The 27,885-nt window shown below is 46.0% G+C and overlaps 1 protein-coding gene across 1 annotated transcript in view; it reads right to left on the bottom strand.

Annotated features, from left to right (window-relative positions):
* Window positions 1-4,391: 4,391 nt before the first annotated feature.
* The window catches only part of Traf3ip2 (TRAF3 interacting protein 2), a 41,673-nt gene continuing 18,179 nt past the window's right edge, over window positions 4,392-27,885 (bottom strand). The window contains exons 3-9 of the mRNA XM_051175550.1: window positions 22,703-22,874; window positions 18,710-18,888; window positions 16,757-16,845; window positions 12,679-12,747; window positions 11,533-11,649; window positions 7,187-7,261; window positions 4,392-4,852 (exon numbers count right to left, since the gene is read on the bottom strand). Of these exons, the coding sequence (XP_051031507.1) occupies window positions 4,706-4,852; window positions 7,187-7,261; window positions 11,533-11,649; window positions 12,679-12,747; window positions 16,757-16,845; window positions 18,710-18,888; window positions 22,703-22,874 (848 nt within the window). The 3' untranslated portion in view covers window positions 4,392-4,705. The remainder of the gene's footprint in view (window positions 4,853-7,186; window positions 7,262-11,532; window positions 11,650-12,678; window positions 12,748-16,756; window positions 16,846-18,709; window positions 18,889-22,702; window positions 22,875-27,885) is intronic.

Raw genomic sequence — 27,885 nt, 5'->3', positions numbered from 1 at the left:
TCAGGTCTTTGTTCACAGAGTAGCCTTTGGTCTGTGAGGTCCAGATCATACTGTTGTGCCCAGATGAACCAGCAGCTGTCTGCCCAGGTTATAGCCTGGGAGGGGCAAAGGCCAGGCAGGTAGCTGAGGGCCAGCTGCTGCTCCGCGGTGAGGCTGGTAGCCAAGCCTAGCCCCAGCCTTTTCCAAAGTGATCCTTTGATAACCCTGATTACATTTCCCTCACTAGAGCCTGGGGCTGACTGAGCAACAGCCAACTTCTCTGGGTAACAAAGAGGAGGGGAAAGTAATCCAAACACAGGTTTTATTATAAAATCCAGGGAGTGAGGGAAGTGTGTTTATTCTGTAAGATAGCACACCTGCTCAGGCCCGGGAGGCTCATTTCCATCAGTTGCCATGGCAAACTCGTTATACTTCAGGGCCATGTGGCTTTGTTTCCCTTTGAAATCTGGTCCTTGTCCTACCTTTCCTAACAACTCCAACACAATGGCACGGAGCCTGCGACAGCATAATTGATTTTTCCTTCTCTCTATCAGCGGTTCACATTTGTTGGGCACAGGCCTGAGTCTGCCTTCTCCTTTGAACTCCTCGCTAACCATGAAGGCATGCTTCGGAAAGCTACCCTCATTAACATTCCAGGTCTCTCTTCACTGTCAGCAGTAACAAAGCCTGCACCGATGGCCTCCTCCCTCCCTGCTTTACTGAGTGGCTCAGTTCCATGTTTTGCTGCTGATCCAGGTGCCCAGGCAAACAACTCTGGGCTAAGAAGCACGCAGGAGAGAGTAAAAATAGAACAGCAGCTTGGATGCATACCAGAGCAGCTACTTCATCCCCACACGCTCTGCACACTAAGCCTAATGGGATCCATCAGGCAGGAGTCCTCTCCGTCACCCCCCCCCCCCCCCCCCGCTGCCTTTTCCCATCAGCACCTTCCTGGTGAAGGGAGAAAAGGGAGGTCAGGCGTGGGACAAGAAAGATGTGCCTAGGAGACCTGGGCAGAGAAGTGTGAGCAGCCACAGCTCGGTCCCCTCCCTCCTAAACCTTCCAGATCAATGGGACCTAGGCCACACCCAGACATTCCCTGAGAAGGTAAATACAAGTCAGCTATGCTGACCATTCCTTTTGCAGGTCCCACATGCTTGGTCTGAGGCAGATACCCAGTCACATGTGGTGGCCTGCGAAGGTTACCCAGCTCTCACCATTCAGTCTGTGAGTCTACAAGCATTCTTCAAGAAAAAAAAAAAAAAAAAAAAAAAGGAAGAGTTGGTATGAAGTTAGGAACATTAGGAACATGCCATCCTGCGTGGGTACAGAATACAGGGTGCCCTGACTGGGTTCTTTTGTGCTTGTGGTGAATGTACTGTTCCTGCAGTCAGCCCGACCCCTCCTCAACAGCCAGACTTTGACGCTCCATCTCCATAGAGTCCAAGGGATTCCAGGAAGAGGTGTTTCACAGCATTTAAAGAGTAAAAACACTTTTTAAAAGACTATTGGTGTCCTGGAGTTTGAAACACATACACGAACACACATACACACCAGCACCTTTAAAAGAAATTTAAGCTTTAGAAAGGTATTGAGAATTTTTAAGTTGGCTAAGGTTCACATAAAAACTACTACAAAATAAATATGCCAAAGCACTATATTCCAACAAGACCTGGATTCCATATCATCACAGCAATAATTAATTCCCCAAAGACACTCTCCCAGCACAAGTTGTAGCATGATCGTTTACTCTCCCAGCCACCAGAGGATGGAGGGGCTCTTCCCTCAGGCCTCCTGTGTTGTGTTCAGGAGGTTATGTTTACTTCAGGGAGGAAGGGTCATATGTCTCTCAGGAAAACCCAGAAAATTCCATAGGCTCATAGCCTTGAAGCTGTATCACTGGGGCTGTAGCCCTGGAGTAAACTTAAACAAACAAGTTTCTGTGAGGCTACACAGTTATTTTTATCAAGGCAGCCTTAACCTGTTCTAACCTCAAAATATCTACAAATACACACACGAGGACCAGGATGATGTTTAAATAAACCAGGTGTTAATCTGAGTATCAGTGTTCTAAAATAATTTCTTTGCCGGTGGTGGTCATCATATTTCATAAACACTTCTAAACCAAGTTGCCATCTCTTGATGAACATGAGTACACACACAGTTTTGGGTATTTGGTTATTTGGCTAGCTTGCTGCCAGTTGTAACACTTTGGCAGCACATAAGGGACCTTTAACCACCTGGGATGGGAAGACTGGAAGGAACTCATGGCTGCATGATCTGGAAGTCCCGGGTGGGGTGGGGGTGGGGTGTATGGGGGAGTTAATAATATTACATCACTAAATCTTTGCAAGCTGGAAACATTTCAAAGAAATAATTGCTGGGCTACTTCTGCAGATGTTGAATCCTCAATAATGGTCTTACCTCAAACCAAAACAATAATGAAAAGACAAAAAAGACTTGAAGTTGGTATTTGGAATGTTTTCCAGGAATTCAGAGTTGGCCAAACAAGAAAATTCTACTAGATCTAAGATGCCATCAAAGTAATTATTATTGCCATAAAGTCATGCAAATGAGTACTTAAATTATGCAAGTTTTTTTTTCGTTTTTTAAAGTATTTACTCAGTGCACATGTAGGACATAAAGTAAGTTAAATTGTATTCTTTGTAACTCATTAGCCATTTTTCTTTTTTTGTAGCTAAACAGTATTTGTCTTTCCCTTTAGTGACATTTGAGGCACAACTATCTCATAGTTAAGCTTAAACTTGTTTACCAGGTTAGGCAGAGAAAGGAGGCAACAGCTCTCAGCCCCCAAGCATCTTTTTATTGAGCTGTTCTTTCCTTATGCAACAGTTTATTTAGATCACACACACATTTTATAAATGGCTATGTGTCATTTCTTTAGAGACCAAATAAGCCCAAATTATTGACTTGAAAATATTATTGAAGACATTTTTAAAAGAAGAAGAACATGTCTCTTGAGACAATGTACCCAAGAACTGGGTTGTGGCATACCCAGGCCCTAGATTCAGTCTTCAGCACTGGGGTCTGGGAGGGACAAGTTTTGTCAGAAACACCGATGCATGCCTATAATCCCAACACTCAGGAAGTGGGTGCAGCAGGGTTACAAATTACAAGCCAACCTGCTCTAAGCAGTTGGACGGCAGCCAGGACTACACAGTAAGACTCTTTTCTAAATAATCAGCCAAACACAGTGTGTTTTTAGTTATTATGAATCAATTCGTTTTCTGCTTTTTAAAAACTGGTTACATTTTAATTTAAAAAGAAAATCTAGCCAGGCGTGAGGGTTTGAATGAGAATAGCTCCAGATTCACATATTCAAAGGTCTGGTTCTCAATGACCTGTTTAAGAAGGGTCAGGAGGCGTGGCCTTGTTGGAGGAGGTGTGTCATGGCTCGTGGACTTTGAGGTTTCAAAAGCCAAGGCTTGACCCAGTCTCCCTCTCTCAGCCTTCACCTTGCTGATAAGAAAGATGTAAGCTCCTAGCTACTGCACCAGCGCCTGCCTGTCTGCTACCACACTGCCTGCCATGGTAATCACGCACTCACCCTCGGAAACTGTAAGCAAGCCCCCAATTAAATGGTAAACACAGTCCTGATCATGACATGTCCTCACAGCAATACAATAGTAACTAAGACACCAGATATACAGGTGCACACCTATAACCTTAGCACTCAGAGGGCCAGGACAGGAGGGTTGATGTAAGCTCAAGACTGTCCTACTCCATAAATTGAGTTCTGAGCCAGCAGAGCTACATAATAGAGGAGCCCTTTTCCAAAACACAAAACATAAATAAACATAAAATTAAATTTATCCCCTGGGAGACGTGACTGTAACCTCTCTCTCTCCCCCCCCCTCTCTCTGTCTGTGTGTGTGTGTGTGTGTGTGTGTGTGTGTGTGTGTGTATCTGTCTCTCCCTCTCTCTCATTTGGCTTTTAGAGACAGGGTTTACTGTGTAGTCTTGACTGTGCTAGAACTCCCTCTGTAGACCAGTCTGTCCTTGAATTCACAGAGCTCTGCTTGCTTCTGTGTCCCAAGTGCTGGGGTTAACAGCATTCGCCACCCTCAATTGGCCCTTTTTCTCTTCTTGCATGCTAGTAGTTGAATCCTGAAGTTTCTACATGTTAAGCAAGTATTCTACCACTGAACTACACTCCCTGCCCAATTACACTGTTTATAATCAAGGCTGTTATGTTAAAAACTTCAACTGTAAGAGTAAACCTTCCATAGTTACATAAAAAGGGTGGTTAACTTTCTGCTTTTAATCCTTTAATACAGAGCATGCATGCTGTCACATTTATCTAATACTATAAGCAGCTTTGTTGATGGCCCACACCTGCCCATTTCAATATAAGTTAATATGCCTGCCTCCATTCAGATAAATGAAACACATTCTTACAAAGGGTAATCGTTTTATTGTTCGGACATTCCTCAGTCTGGTCTAAGGACACAGCATCTGGCCAACTCATAAAAGCAGCAGAAGTCATAAGAGGGTTTCTGTGGTCCTAGGTATTTGCTGCCATCACCTGTAGTGATGGCCACTCACCAAAAGCACTGGAAACCCAAGCTGAACAACTCAGACTCAGGAAGGGTGTTCTGGGGCCTGGGTCTCCCTAGAAGACACCGAAAGAGTCCTGAGTGCCACCAGCCAGCCCCAGCTAGCAGAATGCTGTGACAGGACGGCACTGAGCCAGGGACAGTTGATGTCACAAGGGCACCACCTGAAGGGTGGGCAGAGGACCGAGGGGAGGGGCCACATACTCCTCCTCTCGGAGCAGTCGCAGCAGGATGTTTTTCTTGTTCTTGGGCCAGCTGTAAACGTGAGTGTTCTGAAGCCAGGTGGGCACGTGTTCCTGTGAGAGAGAGGACAGGGACAAAGGTCACAGGCGAGAAGCCTGGATTCCAGGTCCAGGGCTCAGCTCTGAACAGTTCTGGCTTGCCCTTCACAGGCATTCCCACCGGGCTGTCTTGGGAGCTGCTGTTTTGCTTTCGGAGGGTCTAACACGAGGAGCACTTTTGGCTTCGGGTGCAAGCTGTGTATCTCATTATGGAAACCACATGTGCACAGCTTTTTCTGCCAGTCTCTCAGGCTACCTGCCCTTTGCATGTCAGCCTGCTTTTCACCACCTAAGCACGGAAGGGTAGGACAGAGGTCACACCGAATGATGTGAATTCCCCTGTGGCTTCGGGGGAAGGATGCCAGGGTTGTGGGCTTAATATAATTCATGGTTCTTCCACTCCAGCCTGCGGTCTGGCCTGCAGTCGAAGGAGCAGAACAAATCTCAGAACTGTGAGGCTGGGTTCCACCTGCCAGTGTCGGTCACCCTCAGGACTGTCCTGGCCGAGAGAGGCAATGATAAGCTCAACTGCAACACGTTAAGGACATGGGGAATGCTGGTGTAGAGGTGAAAAGTTTGCAGCATTTAAGAGGGTGCTTAGGAGAAGCGCACATTGGTGGGAACTGCCAGGCATGTTCAAAAGCAACAAGATCACAGCAGTTAGAACAGAACAAGTGACGGTGGGTTAGTGACGAGGGCAGAATTCAAGGGGCTGTCTCAGAGGAGGCCTACAGACCACCGGAAGGCCTTTGGTTTTCATGCTGAGACGAGCTGCTTTGGGGGTTGTAGCACACGTTCAGAACCAGCATACATGTTGAGTGCAAAGGGTATCCAATGAAAAGTCACGGTAACTGTCTGGGGTGAAAACCACACATGGAGGCAAAATCTGCATAAACTCTTCTAGGTGATAGCATGCCATGTCCCAACCTCTGGCAATAAAGAGACTGTTGAGTGGAATTTAAAAACAACAAACAATAGTAAACCCAACTAGGCGAATATGCACACATGAGCCAGCGATTCTAAACAAATGTTACCAGTGCCCCCAATATACGATAACTAAGCCTTCTCAGGAAAGGGACAATGCATTACACAGGCATGAGAAGAAGAACCTCACATGATAGAGAGGTTGCAAGGGTACAAGGATAGGCAAGTTCCCCAGGCCAACAAGTCGGGGAAGAACATTATAAGGAGAGGGAACAGAGGGTCAAAGACACCTAGATAGAGAGAACACAATGCGAGGTTTGCTGACATGGCCCATTTTGAACAAAGCAGAGGCACCAGGTGAGAAGAAAATCAAATGGGAAAGTGGACACCGTCCTATTCCACAGAGCCTCACGGGTCACGCTAAGGAAGGTAGCTGATGTCCTCAAGTCAGTGGGAAACATCACAGAATTCGGAAACTAGCGAGATCGAGACCGGCAAAGTGGAAAGTGGCTAGGACAGGGAGGGTCCCAGAGGAGATGGGGAGACCTGTAGAGATTTGCCAGTCAGGGACTGCATTTAGTCCCTGGACGAGGAGGATTAAGGGTCCTTTCATTTGCATTGTGCACTGTGCAACCCTCTGTGAACCATTCCCATAGATTGGGCTCTCCCTACTGCGGGGCAGAGGTTTCAGTGCAGTTCTGACATCTAGGAATCCTCCAGAATGAGGCCGCGTCTAAACTCAGAGTGCTCTCTAGTCTGTCTGGAACTGATTACCTAGCGGCTGTCTCCCCTTTGCCAGGCCTGGAAGATGTTCTCTAGTGACTTGACTCACATTCTCTGAAGCTGTCAGTGTATCCTCTGGAGTATGAGCAAAGCCCCCCTGTGAGTTCCAGCAAGGTTCACATAGAGCTGTGTGGATCCAGTGCCTGTACTCTCCAGGTTGCGCGGGCTGAGCTGTGTGCCAGAGTATGTGTGTGGGGCCGAGAGCAAAGTCCTCGCACTTTGGTTCTAAGAAGTGAGAGGGAAGCATCTCTCGGGCATCTGGATACTTACTCCCCAGGCGTGGATGCTGTTTGAAGGTGTGGCCTGACTAGAAGAAGTGTGTCACTTGAAGTTGGCTTTTGAGGTTCAGACAGCCACACTCTCTGCTTCCTGTTTGTCACTGGGGATGTATGCGAGCCTTCAGCTCTCAGCTTCCCGCTCTAGATGCCATGTTTGCCTGTCACACTGACCTGCTATGATGGTGATGGATCTCATCCCTTTCCTGTTCCTACTGTGAGCCCAGTGTAAACTTGTTGTTGATCTTTCTGGTAACACTGTTATCGCTGGGGGGTGTCAAAGAGTTGACAAGATTTTGAACCTAAAATCCTAGATTTGAAAACCAAGGATAGAATCATTTGAGCATCTTGCCATTTGTTTGTTTACCTTCTTGGCATTTGGGAAGAGCACAGGGATGAATCTGAAATTCATGCTTCCTTGATTTATGAACTCGATCTGCATCTAAAACAAAACAAATATGAAGAGTAAGGAATCTAGGAACAAAGATGAGAAGTTGATATAGCAACATGGCAACTTTATTTGAGCCGCGTAACTCCCAATCTGAAGCTCTCCCTATTACATGCCACGCCCTTTGCTTGCTTGTCAACTTGACCACATCTGGAGTCAACTAAAACCAAACCTGGCTGGGCACACTGGAGTGATTTTTGCTTAATGAACTCATTTGAAGTGGGAGATCCACTTCTGATTGGGATCTCAGAGGGGGGAAGACACGCACACCTCTCATCTGGGCCACGCCTTCTGCTGGAAGCCTATATAAATGGAAGAAGGAACCACCTCTCTTTGTCTGTTTGTGTTCCCCAACACATCCATTCTTTAACTGGATTAGAGCCCACTTCTTTCAGATTCCACTGTATAGTGAAGAGCAGCTGAGACACTGGCTTCTTGGACTGAGTAACTACTGGATTATTAACCCTTCCGTGGGTAGACAGCCATTATTGGACTAGCCGGACCAGAGCCTTTAAGTCACTGTAATAAATACCCCCTCTCATCTACCTCCACATATTCTGTATGAATGTCATATTTATATATACGTGTATATATAAATTCTGGAAGTTCTCTCCCTCTAGAGAACCCTGAGTAATACAACCACATATTAAAGGCCTGCTAAAAATCACATTCTAGGGACCAGAAAGCTGGCTTAGCAGGTGCAGGTGCTTGCTGCCATATCTGACAACCTAAGTTCTGTCCCCGGAGCCCACGCAGTGGAAGGGAAAAACTGACTCCTGCAAGCTCCCTTCTGACCTCTACTTTGTTTAGTGGCAAATGCATGTGCATTTGTGCACATGTATACATACTACATATACACTAAATCAATAAAAGAAAAATTTTGTTGTATTTTGGCCAGAATCTGCCAGGCTGGTCCCAGAGCAGTGTCAGCCCCAAATAACACACAGAGACGCTGTATTAGATATAAAGCTGTTGGCCTGTTACTAGTGTTTCTTACTGGCTAGCTCTGTATTAAATATTAACCCATTTCTATCAATCTAAGTGTTTTCACATGGTCTTATCTTGCCAGAGAGAGGTTCCAGACCTCTCTCAAGTCTCTACATCTTGACTCTCCCACTACATCTCCCAGAATCCTCCTTGTCTCCTAGTCCCGCCTATCTTGCCTTCCTATTTGTCAACAGTGCTTTATTCGTTAACCAATAAGAGAAACAGATTTACAGACTGACATCTCCCATCAGTTGGGTTTTTGGTCTTTGTTTTTTTTTTGAGTAAGGCTTTCACATGTAGTCTAGACTAGCCTGGAACTCCCTGTGTAGCTCAGGTTGGTTCTGAACGCACAGTGGCCCTCCTGTGTCAGCCTCCTGAGTGCTGACTTTGGGTTTTAAGGATCAGTTCATGAGAACAAGCTGTATCTCTCTTCCAATTCTGTAGTCAATACCTTTATTTATATCATTAGCTTTCAACTGCCAAGTATGAGAGTATTTATAAATTTATAATACAGAAATGAGTAAAGTGCTAAAACCTAGGATTTTTTTTTTGAGAGCCTGTTTAGCATAGTACCTCTGATACAATTTTTTGGATAATCCTCCCAGAGCTAGTGACCTAGTGAGCAGGCAGGAAGGAAAATTACCAACCAGAGTCAGCCTGCAGAGTGAGCAATTGCTGTAGGAGCTCAGGATGGGGCTATCAGTTCTGCATCAGGGAGTGTGCAGGACAGTAATGGGAGGGGTCACTGCGCATAAAGAGCTTGGTCAGGTAAAGGAAATGGAGAGAAGGCAAGGGCAGAGTGCATGAGCATCTGGAGACAAGGAGCTGTGTTAGGATGGCTGGAACCACCTAGCATTACTTCTAGAGCACAAATGGGCTTGGCAGAGGGACCTAGGGGATCAGCCATGAAGAGCCTACTCGGTCAGGCCTGAGAATCCCTCACCAGATAAATCAGGTTTCACATTCTGGTCACCCAAGAGGATTTAGCTATAAGAACTCTATCAAAATCAGGATTTTCAATATCAGGGGTGTTAAAGTCTTCTAAATCCCAAGACTGGCATGAAGCTTCCAGCCATCTTATGACAAGGAATTACGTATCCTGAACAATTTTATCTTCCAATTGATTTTTATAAGTGTGAAGCTTTTGTTGTGCATGAGAATAAGAACAAGAAGAAAGTAAATGTGGAAACGTAAACAACCCTCTCCCCAACACCCACTCCCACAGATCTACCACAGAGGGGTTTCTCAGAGCCATGTCCCTTCAAAACACAGAAGACAACACCAAAAGCTTATACTACATTGACCAGAATACTGTGCACTTCAAGTACCAAACATGTCATCACAGAGTAAGCACCTGCAGGGTAGGGCGTGGCATCTGTTAAGTTAAAAGTAGAGCTGGGTTTCATTTCCAGCTTCAAGGGCACTGTGCACTATTTAGTTGGTCCACCCGGTTCCCCGGTCTCTCAAAGACTAGCCCTCAGCAGTGACTTTATTTTTTCTCTTACTTTCTGATACAGTCATTTGATCTGTGATGTAATTAGTCTTTAGTGACTGAAGGAGACCAGGAAGTCAGCCCGGGTATAGGGAGACCCTTCTATATCTGACGGCACATCCAGTCCCTCCTGAGATGGGGAAGAGTCTAAGACATTATGGAGAGCACATCGTTATAGCTGACAGTCACCCAAGCTTGGGTTGAACTGTGTGTATCACTGGCTACCCTTGCCATACACCAGCACAACTAAGCAGGTTTTTCCAGGAACTGGTAGGGACCTGGAGTCCTTCCCAAGTACCAGCTGCTGGCTCCTGGAACTAACAGGTTCTTAGAGATGTAGACAGAATGTCAGTGTTCTGGGAATGTGCAGACATGATACAGACAGATAAGAGACAGCAGCATCTAGAACCAGTCACGGCCCTTTTAGATGAATTTATTTCTAGGAGTGCTATTTTTCAGAATCCTGACCACAGGCTGGCACTAAGTAAGACTGGACAGGAGGCAGACTTAGCTCCAGACCCTTGGCCTGACCCGTGAATCTTACCACCTTGCCTTAGCTTCTGCTTTAGGTTGTGAACTCAGCATGCAATCTACATTTGATGGAAGAGGTGATAGAGCTCTCAGCAACCCAGATGATGAGGGTGCTGCTTCCGTATCCACCCTGCCTACAAGGTGGACGGCATTTGAGTTTGCTTCCTCTGAGGTAAAGGTGTCCTCCTGAGACTGCTGGCTGTTTCCTGCCCCGCGCTGCTTCGTCCTTGAATCCGGACCGCTTCCAATGACACATTATGCCAGGTCCTCTCAGGATAAGAACTGAGGTTGGGCTTATGAGTTCAAGCCCAGTGATTTCTCATATGTCAGGATCCTTAGTAAATAAACAAGAGAAACCAGCTCCAGGTGGGGAGGCTCAGGGACAGTGCCATCCTTTGTTGTATAAACAGCTAGCTACTAGGGATTCCACAGGACAGTTTGAAGGTCACAGATCTAGTGCAGCATCAGTTAGACAGAATGGTCTTAGAGCATCTCTAAGTCCACAAAGGACAAGAAGACAGCTAGGCCATGAAATAGCTAGCCCTAAAGGTGGGCAGTATTTTCTCCTAGATGCTGAACAAGCTTGATTCCTTCTAAATTTTCCCCATGGATTAAGTTTAACCAGGCCCTAGAGTACAGGTTTGGTAGTAGAAGGCGTCTGGCCTGTCACAAACTAAGAAGTCTCTTTAGTTAAGTCTTTTCTATGTGCCATACTTCACGCATTACTTCATTTATCTTCACAGAACTGTACACACCAGTGACCCATTTTATGAATAGGGTTGTAGAAAGGCAAGGTCCAAGTACTTGGACCATGGTCACATAGCCTGTACTTAAGATATAATGTGACCCGGGCCTTGGTATGACAGAAATGTCCTCCCCACTTTGCACCTTTCTTCTCTGAAAATGCAGGGGACAGAATGAAACACCCACAGTAACTACTCACCTCACCACTCACCCTTCTGCCCTCCTGAGACCTCACATTTATTGGGAAACAGCCAGGCAAACAAAGTCCTACTTTCTAGAAGCTTGATTGGTATCTCTTAGTTCCTGGCAGGACTGGTTGAGTACTACGGAGAGGAGTGGTATTTCTCTGTGGGTCTCAAAGTATACCAAGCCATAACCAGTAACGTCTCCTCACATAGGAGGCTAGAGACTCTTCCCCTAATATCCTGCCACCATCAATGCAAAGCATCGTCCCAGAGAAGGTGCCTGTTCCAGAGGAGCGGCCGGGCACTGTGGTCCCCTCACCACTCACCATCCGATGAATGTACTTAGTATGTAAGCCATGCTCATCGTCGTCCAGCTGCGACTCAGCGCCTTCCACATCCTGTTTGTATTTGGGGCTGATTGCTACAATTATCATCACTGTCTTCTGTTAATGAGAAGGAGGAAAGCATGTTTATGGAACTGGGTAGTGTGGTTCATTTGGTGAAGACCAGCTGGAAAGTGGCCAGCAGGAGCATAACCGGTCCCTGACCCTCTGACGGCTACAGGGCAAAAGGCAGCAGCCCACACGCCGGCACGCCGTCCCTTTCACGCCTCCCCGGCACCCCCATGCCCAGCACCCTACAAACACACAGAGCAAAGGCTCGAGAGGAAGTCTCCCATCTTCCACAACCTTCACTAATAAACATCTAGTGACAGCCCAAACCACTGAATCCGCATGGAGGCAGAAAGACCACCACGGCGGCACAGAAAAGCGCCCTTCCTCCCCGCAGCCTGATGTGACCGCCACTCGCTCTGGTCCTCCACTGCCCTGCTTTTCCTGTGCACATTAGCACAGTCAGTAGGAGCAGACCCTTCAGCACAAAGCAAACACCACGCTGGAGACAAAAGGAAAGCCTGCTGCCCAGCCTGCTGAGCCCCCACTCCACCCCCCCAAGAAGCACCCAGATGTGATCGTGCTGGCAGCAATCAATTTCTGTCTTGTTCAAAGCACAAGGTGCCCCAGTGGCTAGCATAGATTCTGTCTGCAGAAAACGAGTCACAGAGCTGCAAGTGGGTGGCCTGGGTAGCATGCTGCATGCTTGCAAGGCTGCCCAGAAACTGTTTAGCCCAGTCCTACAAAACACTTGGAAAGGCCCCAAATTCAGCTGGAATCCCCCCCCCCCCCACCACCATTTCCTCCTTTCCTATTCTGGGCTGGAAATTGTTTTCACTGATTGTTATCAACCACCTGTGTCTGGTTTGACCACTATTTCCTGCCTCTGCGTGTCCAGGAGGGTGACCCCATCCTCCCTTCCTTTCCAAGCCTTTGCAAGCTTCCAACAAGAGAGTCTTTGTCAGACTTCCTCAGGCTCAGGCTTTGGGAGAATATCAGGGTTTCTTCTGTGGAATAGCTTCTGCAAGCTAATGGTTTTTCTCACCAGCACAAATCCTCAGAATTTAGGAATATACTTACATCTCGAAGGTAGCGCTCCATCCATTTAATGATATCAATACCCCGGATTCTGTCCTCAAATATGTCAATCTACAAGAAAAGGATGGGAGGAAGGGTTCTTAATGAGAGCTTTCCCTGTGTACAGAGCTCAAGAACACAAGAAGCTGCGTAGCTCTGCAACGCTCTGTATAAGGAGGGTTACATGAGTCCAAACCATGAAACCCAAGTTTCATGAAATATACCCCATTTCAATATCTGTAGACATTTAGGTTTCTAATATCCATAATTAAGATACAGTTGTTCATATCAAAATGTGTCGGTAGCTATACAATAATTATATGTTCAAAATCTGAAGGACACAGAATTGGATATGAGCGAGGAAGACAGAAATAGTACATTTATGTGTCTGTCATTTGGAAAACTGAAAGGCAGATTCCGAGACTTCAGTGGGTCTGTAGTGTGCAGATGCTGAGACACAACTGTGGTGTCTGACCCGTGTCTGCTAGGTCATGATTACAGGATTATGTCCAGGTTCAATTACACATTTCAAAAGGATTGTATGAAACTTGGGCGAAATCCAAAGAACAGTCACAGAAACAATCACTGAGCTGGTAGGGAGGGTTAGGATAAAAGTCAAGGGGAACTCTGGGGCTTTGATATGACTCAATTATTATTATTATTAACTCCTTTGGGTGTTAGAAGAGCAGAAAAAATCAAATCATGTGTCTTATAGAGTCCCAAGTCTCTCTCTCTCGCTCCTATCTTTATCTCGTGTGTGTGTGTGTGTGTGTGTGTGTGTGTGTGTGTGTGTGTGTTACATGTACAAGGCACTCCTGATTGGAAGAGGGGATAGATAATATACAGAGTGGGGACATCAGAAGAAGGCCTTTGGGGGAGGGTTATCTGATTACCCTCACCTCTCCCATAGGTATTTTCCTAGTGTCACACTGCCCTTTAGAACTGACCAGGCCAAGTCTCCACTATTCATCAAGCATCCTGAGCCGGCTGCTATCTTCTTCCCACATGCTCTGTCCACTTCACTCCCCACATTGGCTCCCCCGAGCCCTTACAGCACAGCATTGCCCCTCTGCTCTGTCAGTCACACTGACTTCCCCTTCCCATCGCCCAACTCTCCAATTTTGGCCACTAGCAGCAGACTCTGTACCAACCATTCTTTCCTTTACTCACGTCTCATTTAAGACCTCCTCGTCTTCCTAGTCTGCTTCTAGGCTCCTTATAGAGATCATGCGTGTACCTAACTGTCATGCCTATAGAGTACACAATACAAACTTGGAATGTATTCATTTACTGATGGAAATAAAACAGCTTTCCTTTGGGTTGGATTTTTTTTCCTTTTCCCCTTAGACAAAGTGTCACTGTTGCTCTGGCTGTCCTGGAACTCGCTCTGTAGACCAGGCTGGCCTTGAACTCACAGAGATCCGCCTGCCTCTGCCTCCGCCTTCTGAGTGCTGGATCTAAAGGCGTGTGCCACCACACTCAGCGTGATTTATGTGTTAATATCCACCACGTAGTCCCTTGCCTGCCATTCTGGGACTCAGGAAGCCGAAGCAGCAGTTTTGAGTTTGGCTAATTGAGTCCACACAGAAAAATGTCTCAAAACAAAGACCAAGATAATAATGCATGTTCTGGTTAAAGCCTGTACCAGTCTGTGCCGGTGCCAGCAATCCATTCCCATTGCAGACCGAGGACGGTAGCTTCGGTTCTGCTCCTGGCGCTGCATGGTTATGAGGATTTAATGACAACACAGAAAAGACATGTATCATAATGCCAGACGTGATCTCCCCCCCCCCCAGACAGGGTTTCTCTGTAGCTTTGGAGCTGTCCTGGAACTCACTCTTGTAGACCAGGCTGGCCTTGAGCTCCCTGAGATCCACCTGCCTCCGCCTCCCACGTGCTGGGATTAAAGGCGTGCACCCAGCTTGCGAGACATGATGTTAACACACCATATACGGTTAGTACTGTCTGACACAGAAGTTGTTCCCTGCTACAGAGACACATTCTGGGCAGTGTCTGCCTCTCTAGATCTCCAACAGAGTCTGCTGCACCTGCCATGACAAGTTTTCCACACAGCTGCTGTCATGAGCTAATTGTGTCCCTAAAATGCATATATTAGCTGGAGATGGTGGCTTCCATTTACAGTCTCACTACTCGGGAGGCTGACATAGGGGGATTGTCAGCTTGTGCTATGAAGTGAGAATCTGTCTCAAAAAATAAAATAAAAATTAATTCTTTGAAACTTTCCCATTACCTCGTAATGTCACTGGATTTGGAGATGGGGCCTCTCAGAAGACAACTCAAGTAAAATGAGGTGCCAGGTGAGCCCCACTCCATAGGATTGGTGTTTGTGGAAGAAAGGAAAATTAGTACACAGGTCTGTGCACACACAGGGGAGGGACCATATGAGGGTGGACAGAGAGAGGGCGGCCATCGCAGGCCAAGGGAGAGCATCCCAGATGAAACCAACCTTGAAAACGAGCTCTGTCTAAGCCGCCCTATCAAGAGTGTGTTATGGCAACCATCCTCTTCAGGTTCCAGGCTCCCTTAGTGTCCTTTGGTGGCAGAGCATGACACTATTCCCTAAGATTTCCTAAACCTACCCAAACCTTTATGCTGATTTTTGTTAGGTTGTTTTGTTTGTTTTTTAATCCAACTCTCACCGCGCATTGGTGGCACACGCCTTTAATCCCAGCAGTGGCAGGTAAATGTCTATGAGTTCGCAGCCAGCCTGGTCTACAGAGCTAGTTCCATGACAGGCTCCAAAGCGACACAGAGAAACCCTGACTTGAAAAGCAAAATAAATAAATAAAAATAAGAAATAATTAAACTCTCCTTAAATTATTCATTATTTCATTTTACCGAGAAGATCCAACAGCTGTTCACAAACACAGGCTTTTATAGGATAAGGGTCAAGGGCACATTTAAATTCTCCCGAACTGCCCTTGATTGGGGTTTTTTAAGGTTGAAAGCCCTGGCTATTGTCCAGGGGCAGGAAGAATCTACGTGTTTATATTTGGAAAAGAGAAGGGTAAGATCCTGCATGCTGCTTCAAGTCTCACTCTTTGATCTTTACGTCATGGGTACCCAGCACCGTCTTATTATAGAAATGAGAAAGGTGTGAAGGTGAATTGCATAGACTACAGGCATCTTTTAAACAGGAAGTATTATAGGAAAAAAACATTAAAATAAAAACTCTTAACCAATGCTAAGCTGCCTCTTCATTCTTTAATTTGTAAGTGTTCCTCTCTAGACTCCAACGCCCATATTTCACTCCACTCCGGAATTCACTGAATGCCTAGGAGAGGCTTCTGGGAAGGAAATAATCTTAATGTTTGAGGAAAGCCAGTCCTCCGAGTAGCAACTTGTCGTATTTTGTTTAGCCTAAGGAAGAAGGTACATGGCTTTAACCCGTGTTGTTTCAGGAGTTGGCAGGGAGACAGAAAGATAATGTGCTTGAGAATTTTGGGCCCAAGATCACAATGGACCTACAGGGGTGAAGCAGGGCCATCTCCCCCCTCCCCCCCATGGGAAGTAGGGCCATCTCCCCCCCCCCCATGGGAAATAGGGCCATCTTCCCCCGATGGAAACTAGGCTGTGTCTTCCTTGTCCAGAATCTTCTTTCCAGAAACAAGGTGTAGAAGGGTGGCTGTGTGCAGTGGGGGCCCAGGGTTCTACTTCAAACCTTATAGTCCAGTGCAGAGCAGAGGGTCTGGCTTGGGAAAAACAATTACCTCGGTGAGCTTGCAGCCTCCTGTACCACAGGAAGTGAGTACGACTGGCAAGGGCCGAGGCAGGGAATGCAGCAAGAGTCAGACCTTTCTCAGGACTAACACTTGGAGGAAAACCGTTGGGGACTCTGGGTAGTTTAAAATGTGGTAGAATACTTGTCTAACACGAGTGAGGCCCTAGCCTTGACTCCCAGGACCAAATAAATAAATAGATACCCAGAAACAATTACCCAAACCCTTACGCATTTAGCTCAACATCACATAAATTAATAAAACATCAATTTCATACTTCACCACCACCACCGTCGTGTTCAACTGAACTGTTCAGTTTTCTCTCTGAATAGAATACTCACTGCAGTTTGGAAGCCATTCACCAACAGGAAGTTCACAAATTTCACCACCTCCATGGCTGTGTCCATAGAATAAGTGATGAAGACTTTCCCTAAGAGAGAAATGCCAGAGTTGTTGAAACGAATCCAGTTACTCCGTTGTACATAGCACTTCCAAGGAGCATGCGTTGCCCTTTGTGTTGGAGGGTGGTCTAAGGGCTTATGCCTGCAGGGGTATGTATCTCTGTCTGTCCTCTGTGACAAAGGCTGGGACCTGTCCAAGACAGTGCAAACCATCCAGAGTGAAGAGAAGACAGAACGGACAGAGGAGAGTAATGTCAGGCTGAGAGAGCAGCCTCACAGGTCTTCTGGAACACCATATGAGATGTTAAAAATCTACCACCCACAGCCTGCAAGTCCTTTGAGCTCAAGCCATTGCCTTGTTTCTTAGAGACACTTGGCCCTATGCCCAAGGAAAATATTCTCACAGCAGGCTAAGAAGCTAGGGCTTGCTAAGAGGCCACCGGCAGTGTCTGCTTTTGATCTCATGATGCTCTCTGCTGCCCTGAACTCTTGTCTAACAAGACAAAGTAGGGGGTGAGTGAGAAAGTGTTCCGGTGCCCCCCCCCAGTCGACTGTTTTGGAGAAAGGTCAGGAAGCAGGAGCAGACTGATGCCCAGATCAGAAATGTGAGTGCTGCTTCAGCAGTTTAAAGGGGAGACCATGCCTCAGGGCAGTCCAGCATTGCAGGGTTCCTGGTTCCTCCCCAAGCCAGAACTGCTCTGACAAGCTTACCCTACCCAGACAGAACCTCTGCTGTCTCAGACTAAAGTGTTGGGGAAATTACTTGACGAGCAGCTTAATGTGGTAGACAGATAATCTGTACACGTTACTTTTTAGTCTGGAATGAACAGTTAGATCTCAAGAAACCCCGAGGCAGAGGATGAAGGAGACAGATGCAGGGGAGGAGTCTGCATGCATTCATCTGCGCTTGACTCTTCCTAACAGAGCACACCTCGCAGGTGGAGTGTGTGTGGTGAGTATATGACGGCGGTGGTGCCAAGCATAAGGTGGCACTGGATACTTTGTCACCTCCGTATGTACTGGTTTTTAGGACCCCTTTCCTAGATTATAAGACAGGCAGCATATTGGGACCGTACGCCATGTAAGACCATGTCCGTCCACTCAGATATTTCCCTGATTGAAGTGTGTAAGATTTTGAGGTGCTCAGAAACAAAACTTTTGCCTGAAAACCATGGTGCTCATTGTCAGAAGAAAGTTAAGAAAAGCAGTTAGCCAAGCAAAGGTTTGGTTCTGAGTGTCCCAGATCTGGAAAGAGTTAGCTTCTCTAGCAAAATAATTCATAAACAGTGACTGATTTTAAAGATTTCTGGAACTAAGAATGCTAGCTGGCCTTACTCTCAGAACACCTTGGTAATATTTCAACATTTCTGGATCCAGCAGCAGAATATGGCAAATGAATCATCACCTGAAATTTCTTTAAATAAAAGTCTTAGTTTGCATTGGGCATGAAGGTTTTGTTGTTGTTGTTGTTGTTTGGTTTTTTCCCAAACAAGACTGTTCACTCCTACAGAAAATGACCTTGTTCTTGATAGATGCTGCTAATTTATGGTGGGACACTAGATTTCTCCCCAGTCCCACATGAACACCCAATCCATCCACCCAGGGGCACATCACTGGACAGCATCATTTAGAAAAGGAAAGAAGGATGGTGGTGTGTGTGTGTGTGTGTGTGGGGGGGGGTTTGCTCTTTTCTATGTGTCAAGGAGAATCCAGTGGTAAGCAGTTTAGGAACACTAAAAACATTTTTTAAATGGCTGGGTATTTTTAAAGCAAAGAGGACAAGGTAAACTTTGCTGTCCATGTAAAATTTAACTAAGATTATGGGCATATGACTAAGCCAAACGCTCAAGACATAAAACCTGACAAGATGAAACCACGTTGCAAACAACTTACGTAATTCCTCTGGCAAATTGCTAGTTTTTAGAGTTCCTCGTGCTTGGGGGTTGCTAGGGGGTCTAGGCACGGCAGCTGGGGATGGAGTCTGGGGACCCTGTGGTCTCAGCTCTGCAGGATGTTCCAAGGACTCCTCAGGAGCTCCTGCTCTACTAGACGGTGGTTGATAGAGCTGGTCCCTGCAAGGGAATAAGTTTACAGCAAATTTTTATTTTCATTACAAAGGCAAAGTTTGGAGAGAGAGCAAGACTTCACAGACTGGGGGACCATACTAACACGATTCCTCCCCTCTGCCTCCAGTTCTCCAACACAGAAGGGAGAGAGGCGTCCCATGGAGTTTCCTCTATAAACGAGTCAGCTGGCAGCCACATGTGAGGGCCTGTGCTAGGGTCAGAAGAGGGAAGCAGGATTTGATTTCTCCATTCAAGGTCTGTCTAATTGGGAAAACAAATTCCATGTATGGGTCAGACAAGGTCACCAGCAAAACAAAATAATATGATGGGTGACAGAAGGCTGATATTAAAGGCAGTCAAAGTAAAAAGACACAACTTTTAGCTATGATAGATAACATTTGCTTGCTTCAAAAGTTGTGTGTGTGTGTTTTTTTTTAAGTCATGTAGGTTTAAAAGTATTTCTTTAAAGCTCTGTAAGTGAAAAGTCTGGCTGGTGCCATGCATCTTTATTGCGATCTTGCTTCCAGCATTCCTGCGGGCATTGTGCCCAGGGGAAACAGTGGCATGTACCCTTCGAGCTTCTGCCATTTGGCTTCTACTGGCAGACAGGCACAGGCTCATCGTCCCTTCTGCAGAAGCATCCTGTGTCCCTGGAAGTCAAGAACAAGGTGTGGCGTCTCTCTTTCAACCACGGAAACTCCAGCAGGTAGAGAGTGGCCCTAACCTCTGCATGGCTAAGTGGGCAGGTAAGATGGCTCAGCTAGAAAGGCACTTGCTGCCCAGGCACCATGGCGACGTGCCTTGGGTCTCTGAGACCTACGAGGTGTCGGGAGACAAAGGAATCCACGAGTGCTGTGTCCTCATGCATGTGATGGCTGGCATGCACGTGTGCATACACACAGGAAAGTAAGTGAGTGACGGAAAAGCATATAACAGCCAGAATGGTCTCTCTTTTCGGTAATGTCTAACTGGTAGGGAAATAATTAAAACTGTATCTAGAATGTTTTCTTTCTTTTAAAAAATCGGAGGTAAACATGGCAGTATGTTAAAATCAGGGTAATGGAACCATGGATGTCTTTTGTTTCATATTATAAAATTTTTAATATTATTATTGTAAGTCTTTGGATATGCCTACTTTTAATAGATTTTGCTTATGTTTTTACCCAAAATTAATTTAAAAATGCTTAAAGTCTTATGTAATATGACTTAAATAAGACTTTTTTTTTTAAAAAAATCATAAATCTTAACAACTACATTTCTAAAATTAGAATGTTTAGGGAATTTATATCTTATATGTTCACTAATATTGAACAAATGAGGCCTCTAAAAAATGTACCTTCAGCTGAGATTAATTTACTTATTATTTATATTATATCTTTTTATACACAAAGTTGCTTCATGGTTGTAAAAGATGATTATTCATTTACTAAGGCCTTGATAATTATACTGACTAGTTTTAGGTCAACTTGACACAAACTAGAGTTATATGAAAGGAGGGACCTCGATTGAGAAAATGACTCCGTAAGTTCTGGCTGTAGGCAAGCTTGCGAGGCATTTTCTTAATTAGTGACTGATGGAGGAAGGAACCGTTGTGGGTAGTGCCCTCTCAGGGCTGGTGGCTCTGGGTTCTATCAGAAGCAGGCTCACAAGGAATAACAGCACCAGTAAGCGGCACCCTCCATGGCCTCTGCATCAGCTCCTGCCTCCAGCTTCCTGCCCTGTTTGATTCCTGTCCTGACTTCCTTTGATGATGACCTGTGACCTGGAAGTGTGAGCCACATACACCCTTTCTTTTCTCCCCAAGTTGCTCTGGGCATGGTGCTTCCTCACGGCAACAGTAACCGTAACTAAGACAATAATGTTCAAACACATTCACATATAAATAGTTTCATGGGCATATTAACAAAAGCAAACTTCTGGTATTAATGTTCTCTTTCCAGTCAGTGGTTGGAGAATTGACTTCTTAGCCGAGCATTCTTCATCGTCCTAAAATGGTAACTCAAGGATACCGGAACAGGCTTAAATGGATGCCATAGAAACATTTGCTCTGCAACTCCTTTTAACTCTTCTATAAATCTAAATGTTCTTCAAAATAAAGGTTTATTTTAGTACTCCTATCTATAATCCCTGACAGAACATTGCTAGGAATTCGAGGCCAGTCTCTAGGCTAGCCTGGGCTAATAACTGAGACTCAATAGCTCAGAAAACAATACAAGCTCCAGGCTTCAGAATGGTCATTCTAGCAGACTACAAGATCACTGGGGGTGGGCAGGGGTTTGTTAGAGTGGCTACAATAATCCAGCTCTGTTTTCATTTGTGAGTTTATTGAAAAATGAATTGCTTAACATTTACTTTAAAAATTATGACTGCATTCCCTATTCAAGACCAAATGTATTTGGTAAAAGATATGTATGTGTTGTACGGGAAATTTTATACATGTGTATGTATTTGTAGGAGTGTGTCTTGCTATGAAATCACACTTTACTCTAGTCTTGTATTTAAACTGTGTATTTAGGAAGGCGAGACTCTGTGTAGAAGGGCACACATGTGTAGACCCTGCAGTGAGGGAGGCAGGCCTGGGCCTTGTTCGCCACTCTTAATAAAATTGGCCTTTTTCCTCCCTTTGAATAAAATTTTTGAGCTAACTGCCAATTTCTTTATCTCCAAAAGAAATCCACTTTAATAGGATTTTCATATCTGATTCTGTTCTATAAAAACAGAATGTAGTTTTCCTGTGCGTATTATATGAAAGTTGTACTTGAAAAGAACCAAGCATCTCACTTACTTTCTTCCCAATATTGTTCTAAAACAGGAAACTCCACTTGCTCCTGTTTATTTTAGATATACAAATTAAGCGAACAGGTAAACTTGAAGAGGAATTTAAAAAATAAAAACAGTAAGGAGGGGAAAAACCCTAAGGGATGACTGGATACTGAGAGCCTTGAGGGTGGGTTGGCTGGTGCTTGGCCCTTAGTGTGGCAGCATATTGGAAAGAGATGAAGAACCCTTGAGGCGGGCTTGACTTCAGCGTATCTCATGGGACCTTGGTTAGATCTGGTGAGACGTGTAATAAAAGGACAAGCCAAAGTTTGGCATAGTAGTGCATGCTGCTTCGGAGGCCAACACAGGAGGGTAACAAGTTCGAAACCAGCAAGGGCGACATAGTGAGTTTGAAGCCAGGTTGAACGACATTGATAGAACCTGCATTAAAAAATTAATTGCTGGGTAGTAGTGGCGCACACCTTTAATCCCAGCACTTCAGAGGCAGAGGCAGGAAGATCTCTGTGAGTTCATGGCTAGCAAGTTTCAGGTCAGGCTCCATAGCTACAGAGAGAAACCCTGACTCGGGGGGGGGGGGAGCCTGGTGCCGTCATTGGTTTCTCTCCCATCCTACCGTGCCATCTTACCCTCTACCTCATACTCCTGCTATGGAGGCAACATAGCCAAGAGGACCCCTTATCTTGGAACTTGGCGCTAATGAAATATTTGTTGTTGTTGTTTATCAAGTACTCGGCTTCAAATACCTTGTTATAGCAATGGGAAATGGACCAAAGCAAAGGGTTAGACAAAGGTTGAAAAAAAAAAAAAAAAAGGCATTATTTTCCAGAAGAATTATAGAGAGGATCAGCTTAAATGGATGGTTTTATTGCAAAAGAAAATAACTAGAAACCAGATGTGATGGTGCTAAGCGAGCCTTGTCAACCACTTTCTATTGTGCTCCGACCTGAAATGTCTGCGCTGACCGAGGTGGCCTACAGAGACCTGCCACACGTCTTTGCTGCAGTCAGGGTGTGTGGGATGCGTCTTGTCGTACTCATACCTTGGGAGCCTTGGGAAAGAGGAGTCTCTCGGTGCAGGCCTGTCTCCTCGGTCCTGGGGGCTGGGGTGATTCAGGATGACCTTCTGCATAGGATGCAGGACTCTCTCTCTTGCTCCAGGCAGGACAGGCTGGATGACTTGCTGGTAGGCTGTGGGAGGGTGGCCATGAGCATCTGTGGGTGAGCAAGGAAGTAGCAGAGAAGGGTTACTCCAGCTCCTCCAAGCATACGGCCACACAAGCTCATCCAACAGTTTTCTCTTGATAGCAACTGAGGTCCGCATATCAACCCACCACCATGTATGTGTCATATTATGTACTGCTAACTACTTCATAATATTCATGAAATCAATACATGTTTCTTCCATGTAAAATCATCTGTGAAATCATGTTTGGCATTCTAATTAGAAAACTCAAAGGATTTTTCAAGTCCTGTTTTAATGAGATACTTAAGATAATAATCCTTCCCCGAAGAGCGTCTCTCACACCATTATCCCTACCAAAAGTCCCCACTGCCGAAAACCATGGCCAGGAGAAACTATCCTTGTGATAGACTTAAGATTACTGTGCTGGACTGGAGGTGGTACTGCATGCCTTTAATCCCACACTGGGAGGCAGAGGGAGGCAGACCTTGTGTGAGTTCAGGGCCAGTCTGGTCTACTACTGAGATCCTGCCTCCCTGGAAAAAAATTACTATGTTCCCCAATACCACTAAGTGTACACACACACACACACACACATACATACATACACACACACACACACACACACACACACACACACACACACACACACAGCCCCCTCTTACGAAGAATGAGCGAAACCTTGGTTCATCCTCTGGGAAGGAGCCAGCATCATCCTTTAACGCCACATTCTCCCCTGGAAAAGCCTATGCGCACGTGGCCCCAAGACAAGAGAAAAGATGTTAGGAGATGGGAGGGGTGGGGAGAGGGCCCAGTCAAACAGTATTTGCTGTGTGAGTCTGAGGACCTGAGTCCAGGCTCCAGTACCCGCACACATGTATCTGGGCCTGGAGCAGAGACGGGAGAATGTCTGGGGGTTCACTGGCCACGCAGTCTGACTTTGTGGGCTACTGGTCCAGTGACAGGCCCCCCCTCCACAGATGAGGTGGAGCATGATGAAGGAAGACACCTGACATGTACCTCTAGCTTCTACGTGCACATGTACGTGCATCCACACGCAGACACACAGACAGGGATTAGAGCAAAGCCGGGCTGGCAGGCTTGATGTGAATGTGTAACTCGGGAGAAAGCTGGTCCTAGGAAGCCCAGAGCAGCAGGGTCCCCAGAGAAGGCCAGCTTAGCTGACCGGGAGACGAACTAAAGAAGAATGCAGGGAGCGGAGAAATGGCTCAGTAGTTAAGAATACTTTGCTGTTCTTCTAGGGGACTTGAGTTTGGTTCCCAGCATGTCAGGCGGCTAACAATGACTCGCAACCCCAGCTCCAGAGGCTCCAGCACCCTCCTGTGGCCTTTAGTATACTTGTGGTACAGACTCACACAGACGTATAAATAACCATTTTAAAAGAGATGCAGAGGGATCCAATGCCCCACTGGGGGGTGAGAAAGAAGGGCTCGGGGGCATTACACCGGCCGGGGGGCGACAGTTGGGAAACGTGAGAGGAACATGGACTGGAGAGACTCAGACATGAGGTTCCGAAAGAGAAGCCACGAGTCCCCTCATGACCCACGCTGTCACCTCTACTCAGGTCACAAGCATGGTGAGCCAGGAAACATAATCAGTTAGGGCAAAAGCAATTTGGTTTTGAAAAATTATCATTGGTTTTAAATCCTTGCCTAATTTAGAGAAGTCATAGTCCTGTTTGTCTGCCAGGATAATATATTTGAGAGAGACACAGAGAAAGAAAATAGCAAGGAAGAAGTGACATGGCTCTTGCAGTTAGAGTTGTCACCCTGCGTGGCCAGCTCGCTGCCCTTGATCTCATCGTCCAGCTGCAGTACCAGAGTAGGGAGGATGTACTGTCCTGAGTTTGGTTTGCAGCCAGAAGCTTGCACATCTCTAAGACATCCCTGGGGAATGACAACCTTAAGCACAGACAAGCAAACAAATAATACGTGTGTTTACTAGTGTATCTGTCTCCAGGCCCCTGCTGTCTGGACTCAGAACCTTGGTTGGATGACCCTGGCAATTAACTCAGGCTAGTCTCTCATGTCTGGTCAAACTCCCTGAGCCATCTCATTGTTTGCCTTGGCCCTCATGTGGGCTGTATTCTTCCTACCATCCTTCCCCCATGCACCTCCAAAGAAGGGACTGGCTCGGACACACGCTGTCCTGTTGTTAAGCTCTGACTATTGCAAATTGAAGGTTTGAGGGAAGGGGGAGACAGGAGACGATTTGCCTGGTCCTGTCCCTGCATGAGGCTGACAAAGAAAACCAGGACTTGGAGAGGAGCTCTAAAAATGGGGAGACAAGCATGGAGACTTCTATGGTCTAGGACAAGGTCCACCACTAAGGCTTTGCTTTGACAGACTTCCTAGAGCGGGTCAGATAGATCTGAGGAGGTCTAGATTGTCAGCGGGCATTTCAGGGCAGCCAGGCAGGCAGGTCACTACTGCTACTCAGGCTAACAAAAGACAAAAAGTGTCCCTTCCACCATGTCACCAGGCAGGAGCCTGGCTCACCTTTAGAGTAGCTTTGCAAGGGTTTAGAAACAGCTGTATGTGCAATCTTCCAGCATCTACCGCTCTAAGATCCAGCCTGCATGACCAGGTCCCTGAGGTTATCACATCTCCCACAATACTGTCACAGGCTTATCATGGCCCACCTTCATCTTGAACACCCCAAGCTGATCCCCACCCCTGAGCTTATGGTCTCTATGCAGAAAGATTTTGCCTTTGATCTTCACAGATCAACTTCTACACGGCTCTTATGGCCTGTTCGGGGAGGCGCACCCCGGCCGAGTTTACCTTCTCCCTCCCTGTACTGCTTTCCTCATAACTAGGAAGGGTTGGTAAGAACGGTGCATGGTGGGAAGGGGTCGCCATCAATCACCAACAGCGGCGGTGCTCAATAAATGACTGAAGAATTAGCTACAGAGCCAGCTTACACATGGACGAGGAGCCATTTTGGACTGCACAACCTGCTTGCTTAGATCTCAGTTTGCTACGCGGCCTACTTGTCTGCTGTTATTTATTTATTTATAATTAGTTTTGCCTTCCAGAAATGAGAAAGAACGGTCAAAGCAGAGAAACTTCCAGGCCTTGAAAGCTTTTCCAAGGGAGAGGCTGAAAGTACACTCAAGTGAAGTTTTCACTATTTAGAGCCATTTTTGCTTCCCGTATCCATTAGTGACTGGCTAATAACATTTTATTTGCTTTAAAAGGACTAGCAAGCTCTAATCATAGGGTGTGCTCCTTTTCCAGAAGGTGGATGTTAGTGCTGTTAATCAAAAGCCTTTGAATCAAGGTCAGATGATTTCAAGCAGATTATTTCTCTGCACAACATGTTTTTGTCTCATAGCAACAAATCGTATCATTAAAATCACTAAGCACACGGGCTGAGTGTTTGAGTAGCTGTAACTCCCGGCTCCCAGGCGGCCACCTGTGGCAAAAAGTCACACCGGTGTATATGAGCAGGTGAAAACGACCCACCTTGTTGGTTTTTAATTTAGAGTGCCAGCAATAGAATCCCCCATGTCATCCTCTTGTTCAAAACAAGGACTGAATACCAGAGGGTCAACCAGAATGAAGCTTTTCCTTCTGTGTGTGGAACTTGGGCCATTTTCCCCTGGGAATTTCACTGGTTGCATAGAAAAATTGTTAAATTAAAAAGTGTGCTTACTAGGTAAATAACCATCATTTAACTGCCCGGCCTTTTATTTTTATTTCATTTTATTTTTTTTACATTTTAATTTATTGTGTCTGAGTGCACAACTACATACACACATGCAAGCCAGGGTGTCAGAGGATAGTGTGTGAAAGTTGGTCCTCTCTTTCCCTAACTTGGGTCCCAGGGATCAAACAGGTTGTCAGGCTCAGTGGCTGGCACCCTTACCCCCGGAGCCATATTGCCAGCCTCACTGGTCAAGGTGTAATCATTCTGTTCCGCTAGCATGAGCAGGCCTTGCTCCCTCCGCGCTGAGTGCTGGTCTAGGTGCTTTGCCCAGGGTGATAGAGCTGGATTTTCTGTTTCCCAGAAGAGAATAACTCAGAATGGAATACAGATTCCTTACCATGGCCTCGTGCCCTGCCTTCTCTAGCAAGTCATCTCCCTGTCTTGTTCTTGGCACCTAAGCAACATCAGCCTCCTTGCCTCTCTGACCTTCTCAGTTTTGAGCTTTCAGCTCAACTGACTGTTCAGTAAGGCTCACTCTGGCTGCCTGCCTACTAGTACCCGTTCCAACCCCTGGCTATTCCCTGTATAGCTACATGCTCTTGTTGTGCTGTGTGCCTATTTCTCCTTACTTTCTGTCTGCTCATCTCGTGTCTTGTATTATCTGTGCAGTGCCTAGCAGACATGGCAAATTTTGCTAAGGAAATTGACTAATGCATGGGCAAGTTCTATTTACAAGTTCATTTCCTCCTTTTTTCTTTCTTTTTTTATTTATCTTTACATCAAATCCCAGTTCCCCCTCCCTCTTCTCTTCCCAGTCCCCCAACCCCCCCCACCTCCCATCTGCTCCTGGGAGAGAGTAAGGCCTCCCCTAGGAAATCTACTAAGTCTGTCCCGACCAAGACACCTGTCCACTCCCACACACCCGTGTCTAGGCTGGGCAAGCTATCTCTCCATATAGAATGGGCTCCACTGAGTCAGTCTGTGCAGTAGAGTTAGATCTTGGACCCACTGCCAGTGGCCTCAGATATTGTCCCAGTCACACAATTGTCTCCTGTATTAAAGGAGTCTAGTTCAGTCTTATGCAGGTTCCCCATCTGTCAGACCTGAGTCAGTGACCTCTCACTAGCCCAGGTCAGCTGATTCTGTGGGTCATTTTCCTCCTCCTTTATTTTCCTACTATACAATTAAAGATGGCCTTTCAAAGACTTACTTTCATGTCACAAGAACTACCAATGGCTGGAGGTTCTCTCCCTTCTCCAGAAGGCGAAAACTTCTTATTCATTCAACAGATATTTATAGACCCTCTACTCCCAGGCACACAGTGAGCAAAGATAATAAGATACAGTTCCCTTACGTAGCTCAAGATGAATG

Source organism: Phodopus roborovskii, unplaced genomic scaffold, assembly GCF_943737965.1.
Source record: "Phodopus roborovskii unplaced genomic scaffold, PHOROB, whole genome shotgun sequence".
Classification (NCBI taxonomy): Eukaryota; Metazoa; Chordata; class Mammalia; order Rodentia; family Cricetidae; genus Phodopus; species Phodopus roborovskii.
The sequence above is the reverse complement of the archived record's forward strand: the minus strand, read 5'-3'. Positions and strand labels throughout refer to the sequence as shown.